We start from the raw sequence: 14341 nt of genomic DNA, 5'->3' as shown, positions 1-14341 counted from the left end.
AAGAATTGTTTTAAGTTTTATCCTTTTGGGCAAAATCATTTTTCCTTAAAAATTGATTTTTCCTATCTTTTGAAGGAAAACAGATGAATAATCACCTATAGGAAGTCTTTCACATTCATTTAAGAGTACCAGGTGAAAGAAGTATGGGCTGGATTAATGGACTATCAAGTGGATAGAAAGCTGGCTAGATTGTCAGGCTCAACAGGTAGTGATCAATGGCTCCATGTCTAGTTGGCAGCCGGTATCAAGTGGCGTGCCCCAAGGGTCGGTCTTCGGGCTGGCTTTGTTCGATATCTTCATTAATGATCTGGAGGATGGTGTGGATTGCACCCTCAGCAAGCTTGCAGATGACACTAACCTGGGAGGAGAGGTAGATACGCTGGAGGGTAGGGATAGGATACAGAGGGACCTAGGCAAATTAGCGGATTGGGCCAAAAGAAATCTGATGAGGTTCAACAAGGACAAGTGCAGAGTCCTGCATTGAGGACGGAAGAATCCCATGCACAGCTACAGACTAGGGACCGAATGGCTCGGCAGCAGTTCTGCAGAAAAGGACCTACGGGTTACAGTGGACGAGAAGCTGGATATGAGTCAACGGTGTGCCCTTGTTGCCAAGAAGGCCAATGGCATTTTGGGCTGTATAAGTAGGGGCATTGCCAGCAGATTGAGAGACATGGTCATTCCCCTCTATTTGACATTGGTGAGGCCTCATCTGGAGTACTGTGTCCCCACATTACAAGAAGGATGTGGAAAAATTGGAAAGAGTCCAGCGGAGGGCAACAAAAATGATTAGGGGATGGAACACATGAGTTATGAGGAGAGGCTGAGGGAACTGGGATTGTTTAGTCTGCAGAAGAGAAAAATGAGGGGGGATTTGATAGCTGCTTTCAACTACCTGAAGGGGGGTTCCAAAGAGGATGGCTCTAGACTGTTCTCAGTGGTAGCAGATGACAGAACAAGGAGTAATGGTCTCAAGTTGCAGTGGGGGAGGTTTAGGTTGGATATTAGGAAAAACTTTTTCACTAGGAGGGTGGTGAAACACTGGAATGGGTTACCTAGGGAGGTGGTGGAATCTCCTTCCTTAGACATTTTTAAGGTCAGGATTGACAAAGCCCTGGCTGGGATGATTTAGTTGGGGATTGGTCCTGTTTTGAGCAGGGGGTTGGACTAGATGACCTCCTGAGGTCCCTTCCAACCCTGATATTCTATGATTCTATGAGGTGGAAAGGGACTTGGCTAAAATAACAGTCAAAACTGTATCAGAAACCAAAACATTGACTTCTAAAGACAAGAATAAACATCGCTATATTAAATCATGGCCAAAAAATGTTCCTAACCATCAAGTACAATTAATTAAACTCTCCCTTTGTAGAGTGGCAACTTGTTTGTAGACTTCAGAATTTAGTGGTTTCCCTGCATGGGGAAGTATTTCAATTATGCTGGATACTATTTTGTACTAAAAATAGTAATATGCCCTATTGGGCCATCACTTTCATCAACTTTTCTTCCCTAGTAAAGTGACTGGAACAAGTCAATTTTTGTCATGCATTTTACATTGCTTACATTTTCTTGATAACACTAGACATTGCACATATCACTATTGTGCCAGTTAAGTATGAGGTCCCGTAGAGGAGCTGTACTTCATTATTTACAATAACATGTAACTCTTTAAAAATTTCAAATGCTTTACAAATTAATTTATGATGGCATCAGAACTTCATAATAAAGTTACAACCTTGTGTACAGTTGGGAGTATTATTCATTGTTTTGTTACATTAAAGGAAGAGTATCTGTTTGTTATGACTTTATCTTTTCGTAAATGCTACTGCAAATTTATTTTTACTTACATTTCATTGTATGATTTTCTTAGGCTCTGCAATTTTTGCATAAGCTGTTTTCGCAACTTACTGTAGAGGTTTTCTTTATTGACTGGGAGCGACCTAAAGGCAAAGTCCTTAAAGCCGTTGAAGGTAACTTGTTTGTATAACTAGCTTCACTTAAATTCAGACCTTACTTTCTCAAAGAATAACATTTTGAAAGTTTTACTCTTTGTATTTTTTCTAGGAGAAGGTGGCATAAAAAGTGCTGCTGCACCTGTGAGCATATGGAGGACATATTTTATAGCAAATGAATGGAATGAAATTCAGACTGTGAGGAAGATAAATCCACTCTTTCAAGTGCTTGCAGTTCTTTTCTTTTTGGAGGTATTTTTTAAATTAAATTTTGATGTAACTTTAGGGCAAGTTTTTGATGTTTGCAATTCCTACAGCAATGGGAGGCAACCTTCAAAGATTTATCTGGAAAAATTGTCTTAAAGGAAGAAGCCAGTGTTTTGGTATGGGGCTTTATATGCCATTGCTATGGTCCATTATGTGAATCAAAAAAATTTACTATTAGGGCATGTCAGCACAGAGCAGCAATGCCCATTAGAGGAGTGTGATTTATAAAGCTCACCATGTGTTGTGCACTCACTGTCCCAAGTAGACTCTGCTTTCCCAGTCCCTGCTTCATATAAATTTTTATTATTTACTGAAACTCTCAAGAAGAGGAAATTAGAATGAAAATAACAGATTTTTTTCAATGATGCTATTCATTGCTGTATTATGTATAGGTGTCTGATTTAAGAATAAGCTTTTTCTTTAATCTCTCTTCAGGTTGTTGGATTTTCAAACCTGGCATTAATGGATTCTTCTACAAGTCTTACAAGAAGCAGTGAGAGTTACATAGCTCCCTGGAGTCGCATTCTGAGATTTGGTGTGTCTACTGTCCTCTGGCTAGTCATTGCCATGTTACAGGTATAGCTCTGGCATATGTAACTCTGAATCATCATTATGGCCCTAGTTGACCAAATCACTTAACTTGAAGGACATCAATAACTTCCCTATCCCTTTAAGTGTCTGTTTAAGTGTTTTGCTGAATCAGGACGTATAGCTTACTTAACATGTCATCAATTTGTCCAAGTCACAAGGGGTCCCATGGCTTCCATAAAATCTTGCCTTTCAGTCACCATCTTGAATTTCCTGTCTAAGAAGTATTCCCTTATCTGCTTTATTTTGTTTTTAAATAGTCATGGAGCGTCTTCAAATTTTAAACCAAGCTTTTAAAGTGATTGCTGAAACTCTCCTCCAAGGAGGAGAGACTCAGAAAGGGAAGCAAGGTTTTACTGAGCCCAATGTGAAGCTGACAATTCCTGCAGTTTGTCTTTTGGGACAGCTACATTTTAAGCTAGCTGTACTATAGTTGAGAAAAGAAAGTCAAAGCTGATGCACTAATAAATAAAAATCTGGTTTGTTTCAGATCATATTCTTTGCTGTATTTTATGAGAGATTTGTAGAAGATAAGATAAGACAATTTGTTGATTTGTGCTCTATGAGCAATGTAAGTAATTTTGATTTCATCACTGCAATTGCTATTTTTTTAAATGGATTAATATATTAGAAGTTATTAAGAGGTTCCATTTTTTTTTAGCTTTAAATATAATGTTGTACTAGCTAATATCCAAAGCTAATGTTCTTTACCATTGTGTGTGTCCTCAGCAGGCTTGGGGTTCTTGCTGTGGTGTACAAGAAGGCTTCAGATTGCCTGTAATATGGGTTAGGTTTGAAAGAGTAAACTGTCATAAACGTCATACAGGGTTTCAGGCATGTAACTCCAAATAGGCATATGACTATTTCTTCATGCTTTTACTTGAGAATGAAGCAATAACAAATCAGGACAGAAGTAAGGCATGCAGTCCATTTCTTGTAGGCCTTTCTATTTGTTTGTATTATAGAGCTTTTTCCTCTTAGAAGCTTCTCTGTTTTAATATGTTCATGGTTACAGTTTCTATTTGCTTTTGGTTATCCATTGATTTCCTTTACTCTAATTTAAATACCCCCTACTGATGTAATCTTTCTCTTGTAACCCTACTTACTGATTGCTGTCTGGATCCACCCCAGATTTCTTCCAGTTTAAATTCCCACCGTTGAGACTTAGTAGCTATTCTCTTATCAACCAAGGTAGAACACAACCAGAACCAGTCAGTACAGCTCATATATTTGACCAGAAAAAGTGTGGCTTTTGAATATCATTCAGCATTTTTTCTGTTTGAGCCCTCCCGGGCTAAACCTATCACTTCCACAAAGCTTCTGGATTTTGTTACCCTGTGTAGTTAAAGACCTGAACCCACGTCTGTTGTGTAAGTTAGGCTGGAGAGCTAAACTAAAGTCTACTGCATGGAGGTGACCCAGATAGCTTTAAGAAGTCATATTAGTATGACAGACAAGTGATGTTCCTTACTAAGTAGATTTCTGTTATATATAGCTTGCTAGGAGTTAAACTGAAACCATTGAACTCATTTATTCTAGTTCACTGAATGCCTTTTGAATTTTTTTTATTAGGATAAAAGCTATAGTTTATTTGTTTTTTCCAGAGTCCTTGACTTAGATTTTTCTACTCAGGAGAACAGCTAGTGACACAGGCTGTTAATAATCTGAACCCTAGGACTAGCAAGAGGGGTTTTGTGGACCTAGGTAAATTGAATTGTATGTATTGCACATAAATTGTTACTAAATATTTTTCTGACACACACATTTTGGTATTTTAGGACCTATTTTATCCAAGTAGTAGAGCTGGCTCTGCTGGTCTCCATTAGTAATTTTTTAGTTTTGATTCCATGTATTAAATAAACTATTTTTTTCCTTTTTGTTTTTTAGATTTCAGTATTTCTCTTGTCACACAGATGCTTTGGGTATTATATCCATGGTCGGTCTGTGCATGGACACGCAGATACCAATATGGAAGAAATGAATATGAACCTAAAGAGAGAAGCGGTATGCAAAGGAAATACAAATATACATCTTTTGATTCCCTTTTTGTAACTGAATGTAGAGAGTTTGGTGCATAACAGGTGCACAGTTGTATGCCAGCTCTGAGTTTGTTCTCTCCTTATGTAAGAGTTGGTCCTGAAATAGCAGTCGCTTATTCGTTCTTCTACTTCGAAGACTGATTCCTTGGGTTACTGAAAATTCTGTCTTTCTAAAATATGATTTTTTTTCTCATGTAGTTAGATAGTATTGTTTTGATACTGCAGCTGCTTGTATACTCTTAGCCCTCTGTAAAGAGGTTTCTGTTAAGAGACTTTCATAAAGAGGCAAATCTGAAAAACACTTGTACAGAAAACAGTTTATTCTGACTGCATTCTTCAATTCCAAATGCAGCTCTCTGGTGGCAATACTAATTTATTGGAGAAATCGGCTTGAAGAGACGTTTTCACACTCATCATAAGTGTCTGCTTAATCCTGCAGTGAAGTTAATGTGATATTAGTGACTTGTCATTAAATTTCAGTTTTCCAGCATCACTGCAGGATGAAGTAGGGAGAAAAGGTGAGTATCATAAAGATACAAAGAACTTTGACGTTCTAGTAAATAAGATAAGGAAAAACTTAATTTTGAAATGTAGTTTTTTATCCTTAAAAAGTTCCCTTTAAATTGATTCTCCCCTCCCCACTTTTCCTTTAGTAGCTTAATTTAAAGTAATTTAGAGAGAAGCATTTTCATTCTGTGGGAACATCAGTTTTTGAAACATCAGTCTTTCCTCCTTTGCAGTTAGGTTTTTTGGGTTTGTTTTTTAAGTAGGAACAAAGAAAAAGATGGAAAGAATTCGGAACTTAAAGGAGGAGGGTGAGGGAAAGCAAAAAATAAGGGAAAAGAACTGAATAAGGAGAGAACAAACAAATTAGAAGAACTAATAAGCGATGGCTATTCCGGGACCAACTCTTACAATTTATTCAGTTCTTCTTTTATGGAGAGAAGGAAGAATTGTATTCTCCTGCTTCCTAACAATAAATGAAGAGTGTGTGTGAAGATCAAAGATGTTCTAAAACTAACAAACTGTGTGCTGGTCTAAAGTAGAAAATATCCTCACAACAACTGGTATCGGGGTTCTTGTCCTAAAATACTTTTGCTGTCATAGACTTAGTGCCAAAGATTCAAATATTCAGATATATCTAACCTTCTGTACTTGCATGAGTCATTTTTCTGCAGAGAAGCAAAGAAAGCTGGATTTGGAATTGAAGAATGCAGACAGAATAAACTGTTTTCTGTACAAGTGTTTTTCAGATTTGCCTCTTTATGAAGGTCTCTTAATAGACACCTCTTTACAGAGGTCTAAGAGAGTCTAAAAGCAGCTGCCATATCAAAACAATAGTATCTAACTGGTTTGTACATACATATTTCCATTTCTTTTATGCTATTTTATGTTTCAATTGTGCAGGAAAATTTGTGTAGTCAAAGAGGCTTATTACCCAACACAGATGGCCAGACATTTCGGATTTCCATTTCAAACAAGATGAGACAGCAGTATGATAGGATTCATGAAACCCTAACAAGGGTATGTCTGATATTTTTAACACTGGCATTTTGCTATGTTTATATTTAAAACCTGACCGACCAAGGATGTGTGCAGTCTTTAAATTAATTTTCACATCATAATATTTTTCAGAAACATGGTCCTGCTAGACTTTTAGATTCATCTGCAACTACTTTTGAACAGAGTACTAAGGCATACCATACAATGAACAAATTTCTTGGCTCCTTTATTGACCATGTATGTATACAGACTTTATTTATAAGGCTAAATAGAATGAGAGAGTGAGAGATTGAGTGAGAGATGAGCGATTGTGATTTACCTTTTGGGATATAAAGTTAGAGACTGGTCAATGGAGGTTGTATTGTTACTACAATACTACTTCGCAGGAGACAAAAAATAAGTGTACTGCCCAGTAATGCCAACACACTTTTCACTTACATCAATTCCCTTGATAGTATGAATTCATTGTATAACAGATACTCCTGGGGGCAGAATTCTTGCCCCATGCAGATTTCTTTGCTTCGCCCCAAAAAAATGACTTTCTGGCGGGGAAGCAAAGGGAAGCTACAAGAGCAGTCACGCGCCCCTCGAAGCAAGCAACGGAGAGAGGTAAATCACTGTGGTGGGGCTGGGGAAACCCCAGCCAGTGCCAGGTCAGACCCACCCCCAATGCATCCAGAACCCCCAATATCCAGACTCCCCCGCTGAGTCCCCTGCACCCAAACACCCACCCCGCCGAGCCCCCCCCCCCCCCCCCCTGTGTCCAGACCACCCCCACCCCCAGAGCCCCATACTCCTGTACCCAGCCCTCACCAGCCTCACCCCGGCCAGGGGGTCATACCCTGAGCCGGGCTCAGCTGTTAGTCCCAGCGAGGCTGGGGGTGGGGGAGAAGGACACTTCCCCTGCATGGAGCAGCCAGGCCGGGGCCGGGTCAGACCTACCCCCAGAAACCTACTCTGGCTCTGCACCTCTCCCCTGCTTCCTGGCCCCATCACTCCTCAGCTGTGTGGGGAGGAATCGCTATATGGGGTGCTGCTCCCCTGTCTGCCCAACCCTCCTGCATCCGGATCCCTCCCACCACTGAGCTGCCCACACCCAGATTGACCCACATAGAACCCTCTCACCCACACCTGGATCCCCCCACACGAAGTCCCTGCACACTTGGATCCTGCCCTACTGAGCCTGGCTGCCCACACCTGGTGTTCTTGGCACAGTTTTGCTCACCCTGGTGAGTTGCTTCACCTGCTACTCTTGAGGCAATAAATATGGAGGTTCCAGTACAGACTGGGGCAGTCCTGGCCCATGCGCTGTGTCAGAGTCAGGTGCAGCCTCACCACTAAGTTGGTGTCCCGGGAGTGAGCTGCAGGGTGATCTCCCACCTCCGTGCAGCCAGTGGCTTGTGCTCCCCGTGGCTAAGCTGGAGCCTCCACATCTATTTATTGACAAATAAAATTTGCAGAATTTTAAAATATTGTCTGCAGAATTTTTAATTTTTTGTCTCAGAATTCCCTCAGGAGTAAACAGAATGGACAGTGGTCTTTTAATTCATACTGCTATTTTAAGTAGTTATACTCCACCTTTTGTAAAGTGCACTTCTAGCATTATTTACCCTGAGGATCCCAGAGCTAAGTATTAGAGGGTTTTTTTTGTTTTTTCCTCTTGTAGGTTCATAAGGATATGGATTATATTGTAAAGGACAAGTTGCTGCTTGAACGAATTATTGGCATGGAGTTCATGGAACCAATGGAAAAAAGTATCTTTTACAATGGTATCAGCTTGATCTCTTTGACTTAATATTTATTTCACTATACATGTGCAGGGTGATATTCAGACAAATAAAATGTAATTTCCTGGTCTTGGGGTTCACACTCTAAATTGGAGTTTCCAACAGAGAGGTGTGACAATGAGAACTGTGAGGGTATGGGAGACACCTGCTATGCATTAGCCAGGGTGACAGTACCTTGGGTCATGAGGGTTGTTCTTCAATGGCATGCCTTTGTAACGTTTCAGTCTTGGGTATCTGAAGGGTTGCTACCTGGAGCTGTGTACATGTTTACACAGTACTCTTTATGACTTGGCATCGAGGACTGATACTCACATTGTGTGGGGAGGACAGGCCAAGCAGCTGGCCATCAGTCCTTGTTTAATTAGAATGCCTCTTGGCATAGTTAGTGATGGTATTGCTTGTTAAACTGCCTGAAGTGGGGAATTCGCAGAAGCCATTTTCTGAAGGTTACTCATCAGGAACTATCATGATTTGAGACTCTTGCCTCTGCATATTCACAATATCCACTCACCTTCCCACCTTTCTCGGAGTTCTGTTTCCCTAGGTCTCCATGGTTTAGTGGAAGGAAATGAGGAGGTTGAGTCTGCACAGCTTTTTTTATAGCCTCTCCTCCAAATACTCAATTCTGGGAAACCACACTTGTGCACCCCAACACTGCTTTCTAGAAAGTTCATGTGGTGTCAAGAGTTTGTATCTCACAGATGCACAAGGCCACACTTGAACTACATTTAATGAGCAGTAACTTTTCTTAGGGGGCACAAGAGGAACCAGTTTTAGGAGAACAGGGGAAATTCCAGGATTTCAGCTGCACTTGTTGATAAATCCTGCACTGCATCCATTAAACTAGAGCAGAGAGACTTAATGTGTTCCCCCATTTAACTTACATAATATAGGGATAACCACACATCACTACATATGGCGATCAGATCAGTATTGTATTACCTGTATTTTGTGGAGCCTGTGCTATATCTGGAATCTGCAGCTGTGTGATAGTTTAAAGATGAAATGAACAGTTGAATTTTACTACGTAGGAGAACAAAATGACAGAGGAGGTTGGGATGCGAACCGCAGCCCGTGTAAGTTGGGTTTGGGCCTTTTTGGGCTAGCTCTTGAGAGAATAAAATGGAGTTAAGAGACTCCATGAAATGTGCCAAGCCACAGTTAGGAGATATTTACCTTAAAATGTATGGAAATTGGTTAACCATTAGGAAACCAGATTAGACACATGCATCTCTGAAGCTGTGGAAAAATTGGGGGAGAATTCTCTTCTCCAATTACTTATATTCAAGTAGATCTGTTTCTTGTTTTTATGCTTCCTGGTCAAAATATTTTCTGGTATTTTAATATTGTTTCTTTTTCTTTGCTATTATTATTATTGTGTATAAATTCATGTTTCTCTGTAGGGAATGTTACGTATTGATAAAAGACACAGAAGGGGATAAGTGATCTGAACTTGAAAACACGCTATATTAAAACAAAGGGATTACTCTGTCCTGAAAACCAAATGAGGAGACATAACTAAAGACCTCCTGTTACTGAGGCCCTGAATTAGCAAAGCATTTAAGCACATCTAATTACTTTGCTGAATCAGGGCCAGAGTCATCGCTTGCTCAAGATGTTAGTGACAAGGAACTCAGAGGTGCATATGACATAAAAATGGCTAAATTTACCATCAGTCTGGTTCAAACTTTCAGATTTAGGTGCATGTAGGTATATGAATGCAGTTGTGAATGTTGCACACCTGTTTTTGAAAATCTGGCACTTTGTCAGAAAAGCTATATTGTAGATTATATTTAAAAGTTATGTTGTTTTTGGTTGAGACCAGTATCATGATTATGCTTCTGTGGTGTATTTCCTTGTCCTAAATTTCCATTATTGTTTTATCAATGATCTTGTAATCTTAAGTATGCTGACCTGTATTAGGGAACTTCACAAGTTATTCAGATTTAATTTATATTTTTTTGCAACAAGTTATTTTCTTTCTATAGATGAAGGACATTCTTTCAGTGATGTTCTCTTTTATGGCAATGAGGCCACACTTCTCATCTTCGATATACTGTTTTTCTCTGTTGTGGATTTGGCTTCCCAAAGTTTTGTCCTAGCAGCTGTTCTTACATATTTGCAACAGGAGGTAAATTTACATTTTTAAATTTTAAATATTTTAAAAATAAGGTAGTTTATCTAATTTCTGTATTTAATAGGGTGTGCTCAGAGAAAACTATACTAACAAACTATTTTAAAAAATACTGGATTTTCTCCTAAAATAAGAAAAGACTTATGAACCAAAAAAAAATTACACTGCTTTTTTATGCACCATGTATGTATAGGACACAAATAATAGCACTCAAAAGAAAATACACAGAGCAGTGAAAATTAATCAGAGTCCCAGAATAGCTAATGCTGGGACTTGCAAAGGAGCCTAAGGGAGTTAAGTGCCCAAATCCCATTGAAATCTAATGAGCAGAGCACCTAACCCTCTTAGGCCCCTTTTGGAAGTCTCCACCAAAATGAATGTATTTCCATTAAGATGTAGTTTCTTCCCCTTTCTCCTTCACACAATTCCATATGTGATCAACTTGATCATGTTTGTAAATGTCACCAGTAGTAAAAATTTTTGGAATATAAACTGTTTAAGATATGACTCGAAAGTTCTGATGTAATAAGTAGAAATATAAATATTTGGAGAGTTCAGTCTTTTCCTCAGAAGGGAAGGGATGCTACAAATATAATTAAAGGATTTGTATTTTGGACATAACAAATTGCTTGATTCTTCACCCTTGGAAAACATCTTGTATTACAGTATCATTAGTGTGACACACAAACAATCCAGGTAATATGTTATTACCATTATCATGATCATAGTTTACAGGTTTTTAGAGGTCCTCAGCTCAGCCTCTTAAGTGTTGAGGGCTGCTAATATCTGTCATTTAACATTTGATTCCTAAATAAAAAAGCCTAGTGTTAGTATAGGAGCCTGTCTAATGAAGGTATACTGTTGTGGAAAGTCCAAACATTTGACAGAGTACATAATTGATTAATTATTTTGTATCATGTACAGAAACAGAATTATTTAAAATATTTTTCCATTGTTATGAAACTTGTTTAATATTATTTTTAGATTTTTAGGTTTATTCGTAATACTGCTGGGCAGAAGAATTTGGCATCCAAAACCTTGGTGGATGAAAGATTTCTTATTTAGTTGACTCAAAAGTTGAAATACTTTGTAGAGGAGCTGATCATGGAATGAAGCCGTCCTGAGCTACAGATTAGTCTGCGGTGCTATGTAAATATTAATGTAAATCTTTTGACTTCGATTTCTTTTTATTTTGTGTGCTAGAAAGTTTTGTTTTTGTATAACTTTCAGATGTTTGTGTTGTGAATAGTAAACCAAATGTCTTGAAACAAATGGTACGTGACACCAAGTCAGTCAGAAATCAAGCTGAGTACTGTAATTAACACAAGATAAAATCCATGTATTGCCTTCAGTGAGGGTATATGCCATTTCTTTTTAAGGAGATAATTTCAGTGCTTCTGTTGCTGACTGGGGTCATAGTTTTCCTCATATATACATGTTTCCAAAATAGCTTAAAGAAATTATCCCTTATTTTCAGAATTTACTATGAAATACAATATTCATCAAATGTATTTCAGGTTCACCACAAATGGGGATCTGCCCTGAATTCCTAACTACTATTTAAACAAATACTTAGAAGACCTTTGAGACTAAGTAGTTGAATCTTTCTCACTTATCTAAAACAACTTCAATGTGAAAGTTTAAACTGTGTGATTGCTGATGTGATTTGATCCGCTTTAGCCCATCCTTTGGGTTTGTCTAATGTATCATTGGGGCAGTATTGCTTTTTTTTTTCTTTCTGCACTGATTGCACATAACAGCACATGTGTGTTTGAACGTTTGGTAGTCTCACAACCATAGAGCTGTGTGGCCCAGTGAATAGGGCAAAGGATGGAGATGCAGGAGGCCTTGATTGTGTTCCTGATCTTTTGTGGAATTAATGTTACCTTCAGCAGGTCACTTAACTGCTCTGTGCATGTTTTCATAGCCGTGAAATTGGGGCACTGATACTTATCTTTTTTTAACTGCTTTGAGATGCTCTGTGGATGGAAAGGACTGTGCAAGTGCCTATTCTTATATTATTGTTTTAATATATTCCCCAATTATCTCATTTTCTGACATCATTCCCTCACGATTTAACATAGTGACCATATCCCACATAAACTACTTCAGCCATTGGAATGTAATCAGCTGAATAGTTGTTAAAATGCTGCTTACTAAAGGTTCAGGGAGATTTTCAAAGGCTAAAGGGGCAGGTGAGTGCCTAATCCCCAGTTGTGCCTTTGAAAAGTCTCCCTGCCAGTGTGTTTTAGAATAACATTTGTTTTTTAGTAAATGATTATTCCACTGCATGGTATCACAGTTTCATAGCCACGCTACTTGTCTTAAGATAATTCAGCAGGGAACATGCATCTGAAAAAAACATAAAGATCCAAGTTCAGAAAAGCATCTCTATTTAAGAATAGCACTTTAGTACCATTTAAGACAATGGGACTTAAGCAGATGTTTAATTTTAAATGTGCTTATCTGACCCAGGGCCAACATACCTTATAGAGGTATTTTATTTGAGATTCTTCTTACCTACATAAAGAGGAAGATGGCTATTATGGTGCCATATCATGTCTTTAAGCTGTGGTTACCATAGATTTAAGTCTCAAAGCCATTATAGATCCGGTATGCTTACTTTTGGTTTGCAAAAACAAATGCTGCTTGCTAATTCAGAATAGTTACCATTAACTGGTAAAATGTTCGCAAAAAGAAAAGGAGGACTTGTGGCACCTTAGAGACTAACAAATTTATTTGAGCATAAGCTTGATACATTTGTTAGTCTCTAAGGTGCCACAAGTACTCCTTTTCTTTTTGCGAATACAGACTAACACGACTGCTACTCTGAAACCTGGTAAAATGTTCTGACTCTCCTGAGGTCACGGTGGAGTTAGATAGCATAATTTGAGGGTCAGACTTTCAGCAGGGCATCCATTTATTCACATGCAGCTTATCACAAGACTGTATCTCCATACACACCTTCTGTGCACTAACACCTGTTCACACAGATAACTGATACTAATACTGTATATGTACGCACAGTACTTTGTTCGGCATGTTTTGTCGTAAAGAGTTTTCAGTGCAAAAATTCCAATACCTGTGTGAACAAGTGTTAATTGACAAAACTGTGTGTGCTGGTGTGGACAAATTGGAGGCCAAAGCCTGGAAATCAGGTACAGTAACTAGGGCTCACTGTAGCTTGGTTTGTTGTTATTGTTGTTATGATAGTTTTAAAGCATGGTTCTCCTCTGAATAGTGGCTGTATAAATGACATTGTAGTGTTCTGCGGTGGTGTCTCTCAATAATTTCTTTATGAAATGTGCTCCACTGAAAAGTAGAAAAAAAATCTTTATAACTTCCAACTCTGCAAACTGAGCCTTTTGCCATCTTATGCATCATGGCCAGTAATAAAAATTCTGCAATCCAAATTTATGCCCTCATGAGACCTGTGCAGCCCCATTGCCTTGAATGCCTTTGCACATATATAACTTAGCAGATCTTAATAAACAATTCTGTTGCTGAGGTACAAGAGGGTCTTGTACAAGATGGTAGCTCACTGAGTCTTGACTAACGCAAGACCAACCACAGGCTAACAGGCGTGAAAAGCTCTAGGAACTAATTTTTGTCACTAAAATGAGCAAATAGACCTTGAATGCATGCAGTGCAGATCTGTTGTATAAGAAAGTGCTGTTTTTATATAAAAAGAAAAGGAGTACTAGTGGCACCTTAGAGACTAACCAATTTATTTGAGCATAAGCTTTCATGAGCTACAGCTTACTTCATCGGATGCATACGATGAAGTGAGCTCTAGCTCACGAAAGCTTATGCTCAAATAAATTGGTTAGTCTCTAAAGGTGCCACTATGTACTCCTTTTCTTTTTGTGAATACAGACTAACACAGCTGCTACTCTGAAACCTGTTTTTATATAGTTACTTTTCAGAGTAGAACCGCTCTTTAAACATACCTTCTCAAAAATACTTTGATTTATTGCTTACTTGAGTCAATTCAATTATACCTCCTCTTAATTTGTACTTAGTAAGCTTAATCAATTAAGATTTATTACATTAGTATAGTCTGGAAATAAT

The 14341-nt window shown here is 38.5% G+C and overlaps 1 protein-coding gene across 2 annotated transcripts in view; it reads left to right on the top strand.

Moving 5' to 3' along the window:
• The window catches only part of TMEM67 (transmembrane protein 67), a 61446-nt gene extending 47462 nt beyond the window's left edge, over positions 1–13984 (top strand). For both annotated transcript variants that reach the window (XM_073330575.1, XM_073330576.2), the window contains exons 19-28: positions 1871–1970; positions 2065–2204; positions 2655–2795; positions 3298–3378; positions 4695–4811; positions 6254–6370; positions 6482–6586; positions 8016–8118; positions 10125–10267; positions 11255–13984. In XM_073330575.1, the coding sequence (XP_073186676.1) occupies positions 1871–1970; positions 2065–2204; positions 2655–2795; positions 3298–3378; positions 4695–4811; positions 6254–6370; positions 6482–6586; positions 8016–8118; positions 10125–10267; positions 11255–11335 (1128 nt within the window). In that variant the 3' untranslated portion in view covers positions 11336–13984. The remainder of the gene's footprint in view (positions 1–1870; positions 1971–2064; positions 2205–2654; positions 2796–3297; positions 3379–4694; positions 4812–6253; positions 6371–6481; positions 6587–8015; positions 8119–10124; positions 10268–11254) is intronic.
• The last annotated feature ends 357 nt before the right edge of the window (positions 13985–14341 follow it).

This window comes from Lepidochelys kempii, chromosome 2 (assembly GCF_965140285.1).
Source record: "Lepidochelys kempii isolate rLepKem1 chromosome 2, rLepKem1.hap1, whole genome shotgun sequence".
In the NCBI taxonomy this organism is placed as follows: domain Eukaryota; kingdom Metazoa; phylum Chordata; order Testudines; family Cheloniidae; genus Lepidochelys; species Lepidochelys kempii.
The sequence above is the reverse complement of the archived record's forward strand: the minus strand, read 5'-3'. Positions and strand labels throughout refer to the sequence as shown.